The sequence below is a fragment of the Eubalaena glacialis genome, chromosome 11 (genome assembly GCF_028564815.1).
Source record: "Eubalaena glacialis isolate mEubGla1 chromosome 11, mEubGla1.1.hap2.+ XY, whole genome shotgun sequence".
In the NCBI taxonomy this organism is placed as follows: Eukaryota; Metazoa; Chordata; class Mammalia; order Artiodactyla; family Balaenidae; genus Eubalaena; species Eubalaena glacialis.
The window spans coordinates 96,202,198-96,219,410 of NC_083726.1; the positions used below are offsets into that span (position 1 = coordinate 96,202,198).

Consider the following 17,213-nt stretch of genomic DNA (forward strand, 5'->3'; position numbering starts at 1 on the left):
ACAGAGTAAATTGCTTTTTAAAATCTGTACTCAGCCATAAAAAAGAATGAAACAATGCCATTTGCAGCAACATGGATGCAACTACAGATTATCATACTAAGTGAAGTAAGTCAGAAAGAGAAAGACAAATATCATATATTATCACTTATATGTGGAATCTAAAATATGGCACAAATGAACCTATCTACAGAAACAGACTCACAGACATAGAGAACAGACTTGTGGTTGCCAAGGGGGAGGAGGGAGGGAGAGGGACGGACTGGGAGTTTGGGTTTGGTAGATGCAAACTATTACATTTAGAATGGATAAACAACAGGGTCCTACTGTATAGCACAGGGAACTATATTCAATATCCTGTGATAAACCATAAAGAATATAAAAAAAGAATGTCTATATGTGTATAACTGAGTCACTTTGCTGTACAGCAGTAATTAACACAGCATTGTAAATCAACTCTACTTCAACAAAAAAAAATTTTTTTTAATAAATAATAGCCATTTGTGGCAAAATTTTTGCATTGTAGAAACCCTATGACAGCAGTCCCCAACCTTTTTGGCACCAGGGACCGGTTTCATGGAAGACAATTTTTCCACGGACCAGGGTGGGGGGATGGTTTCAGGATGATTCAAGCGCATTACATTTATTGTGCACTTTCTTTCTATTATTATTACACTGTAATATACAATGAAATAACTATACAGCTCACCATAGTGCAGAATCAGTGTGAGCCCCGAGCTTGTTTTCACTTGCCGCTCACTGATAGGGTTCCGATACGAGTCTGCAAGCAATTGTTTTATTATGGTCTCTGTGCAGTCAGACCTCTCTGCTAATGATAATCTGTATTTGCAGCCGCTCCCCAGCGCTAGCATCACCGCCTCAGCTCCACCTCAGATCATCAGGCGTTAGATTCCCATAAGGAACGCACAACCTAGATCCCTCGCATGCGCAGTTCACAGTTGGGTTCGCTCTCCTATGAAAATCTAATGCCGCCTCTAATCTGACAGGAGGCGGAGCTCAGGCGGTAATGCGAGCGAAATACAGATGAAGCTTTGCTCGCTCACCCGCCGCTCACCTCCTGCTGTGCAGCCCGGTTCCTAACAGGCCACGGGCTGGTACCGGTCCGTGGCCTGGGGGTTGGGGTCCCCTGTCCTATGGTATATCTGTTTGGTAAACTGAGACTGCCATATATTGGGCTTACTTTAGTGGGGAAAATGTATGCTGTCATCATTAGTGAGAAAGAGCTTCCATACCAATTTTTAAAAGCAGAGAAATAAATTAACCAGGCTTTTTGAGGAAACGAGTTTTAATTCACTTGAGGACTGCACCAAATCCAAACATTGAAGGAACCCTAATGGAAAACTGGTTTTTCTGTATGTTGCTCCAGTAATCTGAGGAAAGGCTAAAAAGCCGGTGGACCTCTTAGTACAACAGTAGAAGTGCTAGCCACATGGGAGTGGTCAATTTGCCAGGAGGATTTATGGGCATCTAAGGTCAAACCACCCCTTCTCAGCCAGGCAGCAGGGTTGCAAGGAAGCCATGCCACAAAGTCTGTGAGGTGAAAGTCCTGTGGATCCTTTCATCTCTATAAAATTAGAAATAATTCCAGTTTCACAGATGCCAAATTTTCTCAAATATTTCTCAGATATGAAGATTCAATATGAATCTTCACTGCAATAATCATAACTAACGGAGTGAGACCTTACTACGTGCCAGCACAGGCTTTATGTGAATTACCTCATTTAGTCCTCATGAATACTCTATTATTAGCATTTCACAAGTGGAAAAATTGAGACACAGAAAGGTTAAGTAACTAGACCAAGCTTGCGGAGCCACTGAATCCAGCAATGTCACTCCAGAGTCTGTGTGCTTTACCTCTGTGTTATAGGGTCTCCCTACAAACTCGATAACCTGATATTAGAAAAAAGAAACAACTATAACATATTCTGTTCATGTTTGCAAAATGCTCTAACTTACATATTTCCTTTTTACCTCTGTAGGGAAGGTAGCTGAGGTTCAGAAATTAATGTGAGGTTCAGAGACACAAGGAGATGTGCCCAAGGTTATAGATCTCCTAGATAACAGAGCTAGAGCTTGAAACAAAATCTTGCAATGAACTCGGAACGCATGACTTAGTGAGATTCAGAAAAAGTTCCGAGGGGCATTTCTATTCAGAAATGTGTGGAAGTTAGGGGAGGTAGGCAAAATATCTTGTAAATAGGTAAAGGCAGTTTTAGTAAGTAAGGTTCAATATATCTATGACACGGAGCCTGAACAAATGGCCATTTTAAAATCTATCTTTGATTCTTTTATGCCTAACACAATTGAGTTTACTTAGGTATCTGTTTTCTACTCTTTCTCCTTCTCTCCCTATATGTATGTGTGTGTAAAACAAATCAGCTTATCTGTCCATTTTTTTTTATTGTCACAATAAGTTTAGTTAACATCCATTATATCTTTTTCTAATTTAAACAAAAACATGGTGGATTTATACATTCAATCAGTCTATTCAGAAAATATTTTTTTGAGGTTCACACAGTTGCCTGACTGTGTACTAAGCACTGGAAATCCAAAAGAGGATGAAGTCCCTGCCCAGACAGTTAAAGACCGTAAAGAAGTGTCATAACTGCTCTAGTAAATGTAAGGTTAAACTAGCATCTCCAACCTGCAGAATTCACACCCCTGGGGATACAGGAAGACTTTCCAAAACAGTACACAGGACAGACAAGTGTTAGGAAGCCAATCATCTCCCAGGTTCTTAACCTTTATTTAACTCTTTCCCAAGCTCTGCCGGCAGGAAAACATCCGTGGGGCAAGCTTATTGCCAGTTCTCTTTTCCCATCTCCCTTTTCTCAACAGCCTTCTCCCACGCTACAGGAGAAAAGCTTTTCTTTCATTCACTCCAAATTGCCCAGCAAACCACGAGAGCACAAAGAAATGGACAGTTCAGAGGATGTGTCAATAAAACCTTTTAAAATTAAGTCCTCATAAACCCACTGTCGGGCTTCACTTCTTTGTCTTATTGCTGTTTCTCGTCTGGGGTGGAGAATGGCATTAGAAACAGGAAGTTTTGCCATGTGTTGTGATAGTCTGAATTTGGACTATGTTTAAGATCGAGGCAGCAGGAGCAATGACAACTTTTGTTGAAAAGCCTTGCCTCTTCCATCCCCTGACTCTGATTGATGAATCGTCCCGCCTGGAGAGGAACATCGAAGAAGGCAGCTGTTATTCATCCAGGTGACAGACACACGGCACTGTTCTTTCTGTGCCTTATCTTTCCACATTAAAATTAGAGTATCTGAGGTTTACAGAAAGCATGCTGGAAATGACAGATATACAAGGCGTGCCCTTGGCCTTTTCACCTCGAGAAAGCTTGATGGCCTCTCCTCCCGTTTGTTTGCATTTCTCTTGCATACTTGGAATGATCTCAGAGAGCAGGTGGTGATAAGTGCCCTGTTTACAGTTCTGATAGGGAATGGCACATCTTACAGCCAAAGGGACATATCTGAGAGAAGTTAGTATTTTATATTTTCTTGAACATATATTACACTCACAGGAAAGGCATTTTCATTAACTTTTTCCAAAAGTTCACTGTATTCCAAAATACCTAATTTTCCTTTGCTGTATATCTTTTGCTCATGTCAATCATCAACCACTCCTCATTTTTCCTACATATCATGTACTTATTAAAATTAGTTTATCTTAATGGGAGTATGTTGTGGATTCTACTGTAAATAGTATACTTAACAAACATGAATAAAACTTAATACATCTACCTTGGTCGTGGCCCAAGGCCTTTTCTTTCTGCTGTTAATTTCCTCAAAGTAGATTAATTTGTACTCTTAAAAGCGGAGCAGCTGCTTTCGGTGGAAAACAAAATGTTCTCTAAAGCAATCCAGGATCTAATACTCTGGATTTTAAAACACAAGCCTCATTTAGTTAGGATTAATTTCTCCCTCTCAGAAGTTGATATGTGGTTCTATTTCTATAAAATGCAATATTATAAGCATAATTGTTTCCAAACATGAAATGAAATTTCTTATCTTTCTACCTAGAATCTTCAGGTGTCTGTTTCTCTGTCCTTCTGTCACACCTTTTTAGGGTACGTCAAGATGACCCTAGTGTAGAGACTTGCCATGCTAAGGGTTTCTTCTGTGTGTGAAGGAAAATGAGAAGTGCCAGTGAGGGCGAGAGGAAGGGCAGGAAGGGAGGGAAAGCAAGAGCTTCAGAATTTGCAGAATCCGCCGACCTCAGGAGCCTGCACTTTGTCTGCGAGCCCAGTGGTTTCAAGGTGGGTGTGTACCCCCCCAGGATGTGCAACAGAGACCACTGGGGTGTCAGAAGCATTGATTTTATTTATGTTTTTTCTAACATGTAGGAAAAAATGAAATTGTACGTATATTTAACTCACATGGGTTGACATGGGCACCGTCTACTCAGTCCATCAGAGGGTCACACTGTCACTGACTTTGAGCACCGAGTGTCCCGAGGCAGGGCAGGGGAAGGGTCTCCTGTGCAGCCTTGAGCATTCGTCCTCTTTCAGCAGAGGGGGTTGTGACTGTGACAATTTGTATGAGCCTGGTTAAGGGGCTTTGTAGATTACGTCAGCCAGTGTTAATTGATAATCCTTGAAAAAGGGACAACTAGCTTTAACAGATTTCTGCCAACAGAATAAAACAAACACAAACAAAATTCAAAGCATGTATCATCAAAGAGTCTACAAATAATAAATTCTGGAGAGAGTGTGGAGAAAAGGGAACCCTCCTACACTATTGGTGGGAATGTAAATTGGTACAGCCACTATGGAGAACAGTATGGAGCTTCCTTTAAAAACTGAGAATAGAGTTACCATATGATCCAGCAATCTCACCCCTGGGCATATATCCAGAAAAGATGAAAAATCTAATTTGAAAAGATATATGCACCCCAATGTTCATAGCAGCACTGTTTACAATAGCTAAGACACAGAAACAACCCAAGTGCCCATCAACAGAAGATGTGGAGATACACACACACACACACACACACACACACACACAATGGAATATTACTCAGCCATAAAAAAGAATGAAATATTGCCATTTGCATCAACACGGATGGACCTAGAGATTAGTAACTCGGACAAAGACAAATATTATATGATATCTCTTGTATATGGAATCTAAAAAATAACACAAATCAGCCTATTTACAAAAAAAAAGACTCACAGACATAGAAATCAAACTTACAGTTACCAAAGGGGAAAAGGGAAGGGGAGGGATAAATTAGGAGTACGGGATTAACAGATACACACCACTACATATAAAATAGATAAACAACAAGGATTTACTGTATAGCACAGGAACTATATTCAATATCTTATAATAACCTATAATGGAAAAGAATCTGAAGCTGTATACCTGAAACTAAACAATATTTTAAATCAACTATAGTTAAATTAAAAAAAAATAAAGTATTAGTGACATAAAACTAAGGAAATAAAAACAAAACAGCTAATATTTTTCCAATTCTATTTATTTGTTTATTTGTTTATTTATGGCTGCATTGGGTCTTTGTTGCTGCGTGCAGGCTTTCTCTAGCTGCTGCGAGCGGGGGCTACTCTTGCTTGTGGTGCGCGGGCTTCTCTTTGTTGCAGAGGATGGGCTCTAGGCGCATGGACTTCAGTAGTTGTGGCTCGTGGGCTCTAGAGCAGGGGCTCAGTAGTTGTGGCTCGTGGGCTCTAGGGAGCAGACTCAGTAGTTGCGGCACATGGGCTTAGTTGCTCCGCGGCATGTGGGATCTTCCCGGACCAGGGCTCGAACCTGTGTCCACTGCATTGGCAGGCGGATTCTTAACCACTGCACCACCAAGGAAGTCCCTATTTTTCTAATTCTTATTACAGTTTCTCCATTATCCATATCCCGAGATAGAAATACCAATGATTTAATCAGAACTGACAAGCAGTGGGGCACAAAATTGTGTTATCATCAAGAAGACTATTTAAAAGGGAATTCTATCTACTGTCATTAATGATTACTTAGCCCTTCTGTATATTTGGCCTGTAGCCAAGGATGGTAGACAAAAACCACCATAATTAGGAAGATATTTTAAAATGCTAATTATTTCGTGTTTATCTCATCTTTTTTTATTCCTATTTTTGTGTATGACTTATGTATTAGGTTATTTTCATAAATGACTATATAAATATATGTTAGGATTGCATGCTGTTTTGGTTAACATTGCTATATAACCAACTAACCCAAAATTCTGTGGCTTAAAACAATGTTTTACTGTCTCTCATCATCTATAGATTATCTGGGCTCAGCAGAGTAGGTTTTTCCTTTTTTTTAACTTTTTATTTTATATTGGAATATAGTTGATTAACAATGTTGTGTGGGACTACCCTGGCAGTCCAGTGGTTAAGATTCCATGCTTCCAATGCAGGGGGCATGGGTTAGATCCCTGGTCAGGGAACTAAGATCCCACATTCTACATGGCATGGCCAAAAAACAAACAAACAAAAAAACAATGTTGTGATAGTTTCAGGTGTACAGCAAAGTGATTCAGTTATACATATACATGTATCTATTCTTTTTCAAATTCTTTTCCCATTTTGGTTGCTACATAATAGTGAGCAGAGTTCCCTGTGCTATACAGTAGGTCCTTGTTGGTTAGCCATCTTAAATATGTAGATGTCAATCCCAAACTCCCTAACTATCCCTCCCCCGCACCCTTCCCCTCTAGTAACTATAAGTTCATTCTCTTAGTATGTGAGTCTCAGCAGAGTACTTTTAACCTAGGGTTTCTCATGTGATTTCAATCAGTCATCTGAACGCTCAACAGGGCTTGATGCTCAAGATGACAACTCACACGGCTGGCAGCTGGTGCTGCATGTTGGCTGGGAGCTCATCTGGGACTGCTGACTAGTGACCCTGTACATGGCCTCTCCCTCATTTGCGCTTCTTACAGCATGGTGGCTGGGTTCCAAGTGAGGGAGTCCCAAGCACCTTCCAAGAGGAAGGATGCAGAAGCTGCCAGGCTATTTAAAGTGTACGCCTAGAATTGGAGCAGCATCGCTTTTACATTTCTGCTCTATTCTATTGGTCAAAACAGTCACAGGGCCCACCCAGATTCAAAAGGGTAGGGGAAAAATCCACCTCATGATGGAGTTGCACAGGAGAGCAGATGCAATGGGAGAAAATGTTGTGGCCAATCTTTGGAAAATACAATCTACCACTCATGCTACGATTTTTAGTGATGGGTTTACAGTTGTAAAATATGGAGCCACTGAAACAAGTCAGGGTTGTAGGTAAGATCACAATCTTGAGGGCACACTGATTTAACTAACAGCTATTTGATCTCGGGAAATTTAAGTAATGTCTCTGAGTCTCTGAAAATCAAGAAAGTAGAAGTTACGGTGTGTGTGTCGGGGAGGGGCTCTTTTGAGTATTAGGTGAGAAAATGTGTACCCAAAGTGTTACAGAACCAAACTTGGGTCCACTGGCCCGTGTGTTGTAAAGCCAATCTACTGACACAGGTTGTGGTGAAGGAAAGTGCAGCGTTTATGATAGAGCCCAAGCAAGGAGTCCAGGGCAGCTAGTGCTCAAAACCCCTGAACTCCCCGATGGGTTTTTCAGCAAAGCATTTTTAAAGGCCACGTGAGGGAGGGGCGTCACAGGGTGCACAATTCTCTAACTGGTTGACGGTGAGGTAACAGGGCGGTGTCACAGGGGTTCACATTATCAACCCTTAGGCACCAGTAGGTCTGGGGGCTACATACTCGTGATCTTCAAGTAGTTTTCTTCCACTTGGTCGTGGTTTTTAGCATCTGTAAAACAACTCAGGAAATGTGCATCAGATACTGTTATCGACATACTTCGGATAGGAGCTAAAGCAGAAGATATGGGGGAGGGGTCTGTCCTGGGAAGGCCCCATAGGGTCCTGCTTGGTTACAAAAGTGCCCAGGACGTCATAACTGGCTGGACCAGTAGCAGATATCATTATGGTTTTGAACTGGGGAGTGACTAGTTTAGAAAAAGATTTTCAGAGCAAGCACTCTGAGGACAGCATGGAGGATGTAGGAGGGAGGGGAGGAGATGGGAGATCAAGAATGGAGGGGGTGGAGGGACCACCTGGGAAACTGTGGCCAAAAGAGAGGAGCAGCGATGAAGGAGAGAAGCAGGCGGAGAAGAGAAATGTGCAGGCAGCGTCTCAGTGTGACTTGGGGACTTACTGAACGGGCTAAGAAAGGGAAGGGAAAAATCTAGAGCCACGCTTTTGTGATTGATCTTTTGTAGACTCTAAGTAAATTTTATTAAAGATCTGTTCCCATGAAATCATAAAGTCCTGATGAAAAGTTGTGTGAAAGTCATATGTTTTGTAAATCAATTCATTTTACTGGTAAAAGTTATTATTCAAAGTGGAAAACAGGACACTAAAGGTGTCGTGATTATTAAATTTAAAGTTAGTTAACTGTTATGGGTTGAATTGTGTCCCTTCAAAAAGATATATTGAAGTCCTAAAACCCCAGTAACCTGTGGATGTGATCTTACTTGGAAGTAGGGTCTTTGCAGATGTAATCAAGTTTAAATGAGGTCAAATTGAATTAGGATGGGTCCTTAATTCAATACGACTTATGAGAAGAGAAATAGAGACACAGGAAAGGAGACACCTGTGATCTCCCATCAGAGGGTGAAGGCTAGAGCTGCAAGCCAAGGAACAACTAAGGTTACCAGAAGCTGGAAGAGGCAAGGAAGGATTCTTCCCTACAGGTACCAAAGGAAGCATGGCCCTGCCCACCCCTCTTAAGACAGTAAGTTTCTGTGGTTTTAAGTCACCCAGTTAATGGTACTTTGTTACAACAGCCTGAGGAAACTGACACAGTAACTACAGTTGACCCTTAACACGGGGGTTAGGGGCAGGGACCTTCCATGCAGTTGAAAATCTGCACATAACTTAGAGTTGGCCCTCTTATCCGAAGTTCTCATCCGAGGATTCAACCAACAGGGGATCAGGTAGTACTGTGGTATTTACTATTGAAAAAAATCCGCGTATAAGTGGATCCGTGCAGTTCAAACCTGTGTTGTTTGAGGGGTTAGTTGTATATACACACTACAAAGAACTGCTAATTTTACTTGGATAAAGGAGGCATGGCATAAAAAAGGCCAACTCAGAATTCTTTCATCAATATTTCTTTATGGTCATAGAAAGAAATTATTATTGACGTGGAAAGGTCAAGTCAACCTTTCCAATGCTGGGGTGTCCTCAGGGCAGGAAGGAGCTGTTTCTCATCCATCTGTGTCCTCCCAATGCCAAGCAGAAGGCATGCAAATAATAGGTGTGCAGTTTGCTTTATGAGCCAAACTGAGCCTCTTTTTTTTTTTTTAACAAACTTTACATTAAAAACAAGAAACAGTTGAAGTGCTAGATGTAGATTTTTAAGATTTCTCCTCATATGATATAGTTCCGATTATTAATATACCTAATCTAAGGGCTACACATAAGTGAAAAGCAATCATGATTTTTAATTAAAAAAAAAAAAAAAAAAAAAAAAACAGAAAAATAATAACAGCTGACATTTATTGAGCAATTATCAGATGCTAACTAAGACTGCTGAGTCCCTTATACAATATCTTCATGTTGAATCTCATCATTGCCTTGTCACTTACTCTAATTTAAAATGTGAGATTCAAAAGAGGTTAGTCATTTGCCAAAGATCATAGAGCTGATAAGTGACAGAGCCAGGACACCAACTCTCAGCTATGGCCAAACTTATAACAATGCCCCCAAACTGCACTAAGACCAGAGCCACATATGGCAATTTAAATGTAAATGCAAATGAATGAAAATTAAGCAAAATTAAAAATTTAGTTCCTTAAGCACACTAACCACATTTCAACCGCTCAATAGCCACTTGGCTTGGTGCAGAGACAGAACATTCTCATAATTGCAGGAAGTTCTGCTGGAAAGCATTGATCGAATCCCTTAACAGTCATAATACGTTGAAAACCCCTATGATGGGTGGTTAAGGGAAGAGATGGAATAGTGGAAGGATGAGAATAGAGGAAAAGGAAGGAGAAAGATTTAGAGAGAGCAGTTCATGGAGAAAGGAGCCTAGATCTACCGGAAGAGTGGCCCCTGAGGACATTTTTAGTCTGTTATATTTGTAAACTTTGGCAGTTAAAATTCCAAAATATGTTAAATACATACTTTTAAAAAATTAGAGTTGCAATTCAACAGATAGTTAAGTCTCAGTTGTGTGCCTGGCATTGGGTGAGGGGGGATTCCTAGGTGAACAAAGTGGACACAATTTCCCATCATCAAAATTAGAGCAACATTAATCAAATAATTAGAATAAAGTATGACAGTTATTTTGTAGTGGGAAGAATTCTATAGAAATAAATAGCAGAGGGACCCATGTAGCCTAGACAGGGCTTAGAAATGTCTCCCCAAGGAAGTGCTGTTAAATAATCTGAGAAAGGAAGGATGAGGGAGGCAGTGGGCAGTAGCAGGGGGGTGTTGCAGGCAGACGGCCACCTGTGAGAAGGCCTGATGTCAAAAAGAAGGACTGAACTAAGTTACATGGGTGGCTGGAGAGAGTAAGAACAGCAAAAGGTGAGCCAGAGAGCCAGGGACAGGTGGGGGAGCTTGCTAAAATATTCTGTCATAAGGATGATGTAAAGTCTGAAGATTTTTCAGCCAACAAGAGTTATGTTCAGATTTGCATTTTGAGACAATTTCTCTGGTTGACACGCTAAGAATGGCTTAATGGGAAGCAAGGCTGTAGGCAGAGGTTACTTGGAAGCTATTTTGTACTAGGATGGCGGTAATATGGCTGGAGAAATGGTGATTGTCATGATATTTGGAGCTAGAATGTAGACGGTGGTGATCACTTGGTTGTGTCTGAAGGATGACACTTATATTTCTAGCTGGGGAAACTTCATAGAGTAGGGGTCAGTAACCTACAAGCCAAATCCATTCTGTCCTATTTTTGTAAATACAATTTTATGGGAATACAGACATGCCTGCTCTTTTATGTATTGTCTATGGCTGCTTTTGTGATACAGTGACAGATTTGAGTAGTTGCAGCAGAGACCACATGACCCTTGAAACCTGGAATATTTACTATCTGGCCCTTTAAGAAAATGTTTGCCAACTGGGATAAATGATCATTACCTACAAGGGATTAAGATTTACCAGGGAAGGCTTTAAGTAATTTATATCTGTTACATATGTTATGATAATCTGTCTCAATCAGCAAACGTGAAGTGTTTGCTATTGTCCCATTTTACAGATGAGAAAACCAAGGCAGAGATATGACATTCTCATTCACACCCATAGCTTCAGTGATCACCACCAGTGACTTATCAAATGTTTACTTCTAATCCAGACCTCTCATTTGAGCTTCAGACAGGCTCAATATCTCTAGCAGGCTTGTATCTCTAACAGCCAGTCTCAGAGGCACCTCAAAACTCAATAGGCCCCAAACCAGACTCCTGCTCACCCCCTCAAACCACGTCATCTGCGCTTCCCTGGTGGCGCAGTGGTTAAGAATCGGCCTGCCAATGCAGGAGACACGGCTTCGAGCCCTGGTCCGGGAAGATCCCACATGCTGCGGAGCAACTAAGCCCGTGAGCCACAACTACCGAGCCCGTGTGCCACAACTACTGAAGCCCGCACATCTAGAGCCCATGCTCCCAACAAGAGAAGCCACCACAATGAGAAGCCTGTGTACCACAACGAAGAGTAGCCCCCCGCTCACCACAACCAGAGAAAAGCCCACATGCAGCAACAAAGACCCAATGCAGCCAAAAAATAAAAACAAAACCACCTCATCCTTCGGTGTTCCATTTTTCTTGGTGAATATCACTAACCAGAGGAGCAAGCCAGAATCCAGGGAGCCCTCCTAGGCCCCTCGCCCTCCCTTGTTTCTTCTCATATCCAATCTATCTAAAGATTGCTGAAATCTGACTGCTTCTCTCCATCTGCATCACCTACCACCTGCCAAGTCCTGCTTTTTAATAGGATCATCTCACATGTGGGTTCTGTTAATAGCTTCCTTATAACCGGCTCCACCCAGGCCCTCCTCTAATCTCCAAACTGCAGCCAGAGGGCTGTCAACTCCCTCCCCCATTCCCTACCAGATCCTAATCTTTTGAACGTGTTTTCTCCTTCTGAGGATTCCTTGGGCCCTTTCACTGTGGTTTTACATTGTTTTATTGTTTTCTGAGTTATTGTACAGCTAACTGATAGAAATGCAAAATAATTCTTGTCAGTAGACATGCAAATCAATTCTGAAGGTCAGGGTTCAACTAACGTCTCTCCTCCACTTGGAAGAAGCCAGTTTCATGTCCATTAGCAACTTCCTTTAACAATTCACTAACCCAGTAATGTGTCTGTTCTTTGAACCAGTTTTAACCTGTGCCTGGTAACTTCACTAAATGAGTTAGATAAACTCTGCAAGTTAATTTTATATCTATATGACAGTCATACTTTTACCTTTTGGGGAAACTTAAACTTTAACTCTCTCTCTAAGGCACTAGCTGGTTGGCTCTTTGCCTCCCCTCCCAGGCTCACCTTTTTTTTTTTAATTTTATTTATTTACTTATTTATTTATTTTTGGCTGCATTGGGTCTTCGTTGCTGCACGTGGGCTTTCTCTGAGTTGCGGCGAGCGGGCGCTACTCTTCGTTGTGGTGCGCAGGCTTCTCATTGCAGTGGCTTCTCTTGTTGCAGAGCACAGGCTCTAGGCGCGTGGGCTTCAGTAGTTGCAGCACGTGAGCTCAGTAGTTGTGGCTCGTGGGCTCTAGAGCGCAGGCTCAGTAGTTGTGGCGCACGGGCTTAGTTGCTCCGCGGCATGTGGGATCTTCCCGGACCAGGGCTCGAACCCGTGTGCCCTGCGTTGGCAGGCGGATTCTTAACCACTGCGCCACCAGGGAAGCCCCCAGGCTCACCTTTGATGGAGCACCCTCCACATGTCTCTCCTCCAGCCCTGGCTCTCTCTCTTTTATAAGTACCATGTTCCTTCCCTTCTCAAAGATGTCCTTTCTGCCTGGAACTCACTTGCATCCCGGACATTCTTCATCCTTTCTTCCTATAGTAAATTTGTTTATCCTCCAGATCTTTGCTCAAGGATTTCTTGCTGGAAAGCCTTTCCAGACCTTTCTGAGTCAGTTACATTCCATCATTCCATTATTAGAGGCTCTTAAAGCACAGGTAGCGCTGGCTACATTTGCAATTTCACATTTGTGGGATTAGTGAACACTTTTTTAACACGAGTAACATTTTTCTATTTGGCTGGAGGCAATGCACAGTAATAGGATGGAGGTGTGCTCACATTGCATCTCCAGCACTTAGCCCACTGCCTGCACAAATGTTACATACTTAATGAATATTTTAGACAGATTTTTGACTGTAAGCACATTACTGCTCAGGAGAGAGGTGGGCTGAAAAAATATGTATTAAGAAGTCATCAGCATCTAGATGCAGCCATGAAAATGCACATGAAGGAAAACCATTGGGTTGAGCAAAATGAAGGCTACTAGGAACCTTGTGTAGGTGGAATAATTGGACAGAAGTCAAATTATAGTCACTTGAAAGGGAAGGAAATAGAAGCAGTTAATACAGATGGCACTTTCTCAGAGTTTGGCTCTGGAGGGGAGGAAAGGTCAGGGTGGCCCTGTAGTAAATCTTTAATAACACCATTCTTGTATTACACATGCTTTCTTGGCTGAAAAGGGAGGATTTACAGGTCACATTTAAAATGGCAAGAAAATTGGAGTTGTATAGGATCTACCTTTAAAACAATAATAGGCTTTGAATGAATAGTACAGTGTAGACATTTATTTTTTTAATTTTTATTTATTTATTCATTTATTATTTATTTATTTATTTTTTGGCTGTGTTGGGTCTTCCTTGCTGCGCGCAGGCTTTTCTCTAGTTGTGGCGAGCGGGGGCTACTCTTCCTTGCGGTGCACGGGCTTCTCACTGCGGTGGCTTCTCTTGTTACGAAGCACGGGCTCTAGGCGCGCAGGCTTCAGTAGCTGTGGTGCATGGGCTTAGTTGCTCTGTGGCATGTGGGATCTTCCCTGACCAGGGATCAAACCCATGTCCGATTCTTAACTACTGCACCACCAGGGACGTCCCAGTGTAGACATTTAAACCAACATTTTGAATGCAAATAAGTTGTCTGTAGCTCTTCAACTAAGGGTTTCTTGTTTTTAGGCTTGGGGCAGGAGTCAAAAACTGGCAGCCCTAGAGTATACTTAATCTGTATATCTTCTTTACTTGTTCAATTCAATTTTACATTTCTTTAAAAAGAAGGACTCTGGTTTTCAGTGACATGTGATCTGTCAGGGCTCCACCCCAGCATAAGAGGCTTTTCTATGCCTAGTATGAAGGGGAGAGAGGAAGGGAGAAGTGAATGCAGTTTTCTGAGCAATACGATTAGAGCTGTATTGTCTTTAGGGCTGTATGAAATCAATTCTAAAAGCAGACTGGATTTAACCGCTTTTACCCAAAATAAACTGCTCTCTCCCCTTCCTAAGATCAAATCAGCACAAGTCACCACTTCCTATTAATTTAAAAGCCCAGAAAGGCTCATAATTTAGGTTGACATTGCTTCAGGAGCACACAGCAGACAACAGCCATTACAGTCTTCCTTTTCCCTCTTTCTAAATGTTGCCATCATAGGACTACATCAAAAAATTGTCAAAGCTGCTTGGTTGGGAACTCGTGGTCTACTTTGCCTGAAAGCGATGAATGGGTTGGGTGGGTAGGTGGGTCTAAGTGGCATCAAGGTCTTTGGGCAGAAACATCTCTTAGGGGATGTGAACCTAGTAGCGCCGTAACACCCCAAGTTACAAATCTGACTTGGGTAGGTGGCGGAAAGAAATCTAAAACCCGGATTCACGGTCTTCTCCTTCAGTTTGCGCGTGGAGGTTGGTGGCAGACAAGAACCCAGGCACCATTGCCAGTCCCGGCTGCGAACTCTCGGGGCAGGAAGGGGGAGGGAAGCAGAAACTGCCTCTTGTGGGTTGGTCGAAGGAAAATCTGCCCTAATGTAAATTAATTTCCCCGAGGTTGCCTTCCCCTGGGCGGAGGGGCGTTTCCAGGCCCAGCCAGGCGTTGTTTGGTAAATAAGGATGCTTGCTGAGTGCCTGCAGCCGGAAAGGCGCTCCTGCACTCTCGTGCCCTGGGGGCTGGGACTACGGCTTGGGGTTTCCCGACCGAAGGACCACAGTGACCAGACAGTTGAAGGTTTCTCCCCCAGGGATGCTGGAGGCGCTGCGCTGTTCCCTGCGCCTGGCCCTGGCCTGGGGCTCCGGGTGTTGGCGGCCGGCTCCACGCGGTCCGTGCGCTGGAGCCTGGCCGCGCCGCCCGCTGTCGCGTCCAGCCGGGCGCCGCGTGTCGCCGCAGCTCTCCGCAGCCGCGCGCTCCCGAAGCCGCCCCATGGCCAGCCCGCCCCCCGCCGCCGCAGCGCTCCCCCGCCAGGTACGCCGACCCCGGGCGTTCGCGGGCCTAGGGGTGGGGCGGATTGGACCCCGGGTCCCGGAAGCCCACGAGCCCGGCAGGGCGCGCTGCTGCTGTTTCCCGCACCGTCCTGCTTCGCCTTGCACCACCGTGCTGTCTCCATCCGGGCGTCTCCTCTTTCCCCAGCCCTGCCCGAAATCTCGAGTCCCAGCCTGCGAACTCCTCGGAGAAGCCCCCGCCAGACAGGTCTAAAGTCCCGCCGGGGACCCGCTCCGGAGCGCGGCGCGGACAGCCACGGGGAGCGTGAGGGTCGCCATTGGAAGCCGCTTTGGTGGAGGAGGGGTTGGTGGGGGGAAGCGGAATTTCTGGGCTGCCAGAACTGACAGCCGCATGCTGCGTGCCTTCGCCACCCCAAAATATTTTGACCGCAGCCTTCTGCCTCCTTGGATTCCCTTTCTTCCTCTTTCCCCTAGTGATGTACCAGATTAGGCTTTTTTTTTTTTTTTTTAAGGTCTTCACCGTTTCCAGTTCGACCTGTTTCCATTGTGTCCTTAAGTATGTTTAAAATTTACCCCCTAATTCCATGCGGTTTTGTCTTTCACGTGTGGGGTTTAGTGTCCTTGCGCCTGCATCGGAGGACCCTACCCGTAGAGAAAATGGTTCACTCTGGTCCCCATCCTTTTTCTAGGCTTGCTATTGTGCGCCCGTGATCGACAAGACCACGAGGCTGAGCGCGCCCAGGAGGTGTTTTCTATAAATGGCTTAAAGCCCTAGTCTAGACTATTTTCTCGGATAAAAGGGGGAGACAATTACCTTCTTGTTCTTTGCTGGTGAACCCTGGCTCTGTAGGGCGAACCTGGAATTTAACCAGTCTGCCCGAAGCCGGCGGTGGAGGACAAAAACAGCCGCGACCTCCGGCAGGGCAGAAAGAGAAGGGCAGCCCTCGCAGGACGCTCTCCTTTGGGGCCCGTGCCTGGGTGTTTGATCCTCCTTTTCCTGTTTGCTTGGGGACCGGACCGGAGCGGAGCAAAGGGTGTGATGGTGAGTGATATTGCTTACCCCAGACCCCAGTTACCCACCTAGTTTTACTTAATGGATTTAATTCTTCGTTTAAGGACTGCAATAATGGATGCTCCGCGGAATGTACTGGAGAAGCAGGATCAAAAGAGGTGGTGGAGACTTTTAAGGTAAGTTATTTGCCAGAGGCTAAGAGAAACAGCAATTCAATTGAATACAGCCATTTCTTGTTGAGATTGGGGCAGTTTTCACTGTACCGGTTTATACAGTAATTTAGATAAGCTGCCATGCATTTTAAATTCCACTCTTCCAGGGAAAAAGTGGAGAGCAGTACAGTACAGATGTGTCTAAAATTACCTGGCAGTTAATTGCTTATTTTATTTCATGAATTATAAAAGTTTTCTTGGAAAGTAACCAGTTCATGAATTTCACCTAGAGGTTTATATGATTATATAATACTTTTAACCCTTCACCCTATTTGTGGAAAAAGTTAAACTCATGTATTTCGTCTTGAAGCAGCAGCTAACATTTTACAGTAAAAGGGAAAAAATGGTTGTATTTCCTTCTTTTCTCTCTGAATTATGGAATTTATATATTAAATAATCTCATACATCACAGAGGAATAGTGAGGAGCAAAAGAGAATCTTGTAAAGTACTTTAAAAATCATAAAATCATAAATGTAAGGTGTATTATCATTTTCTCTATAATTCATTATCTCCACCTACTCCCGACCCCCCAGACCATGGAGA

General features: G+C 43.3%; 1 protein-coding gene across 5 annotated transcripts in view; it reads left to right on the plus strand.

Annotated features, from left to right (window-relative positions):
- Positions 1 to 17,213, plus strand: part of BCAT1 (branched chain amino acid transaminase 1) — a 105,650-nt gene that overhangs the window by 23,324 nt on the left and 65,113 nt on the right. For 2 of the 5 annotated variants that reach the window (XM_061206358.1, XM_061206361.1), the window contains one exon: positions 16,562 to 16,633. In XM_061206358.1, coding sequence (XP_061062341.1) covers positions 16,562 to 16,633 — 72 coding nt within the window. Of the gene's footprint in view, positions 1 to 15,354; positions 15,468 to 15,632; positions 15,693 to 16,295; positions 16,488 to 16,561; positions 16,634 to 17,213 lie in introns of those variants that run through there. The other 3 variants (XM_061206359.1, XM_061206357.1, XM_061206360.1) reach the window with 3 other exon arrangements.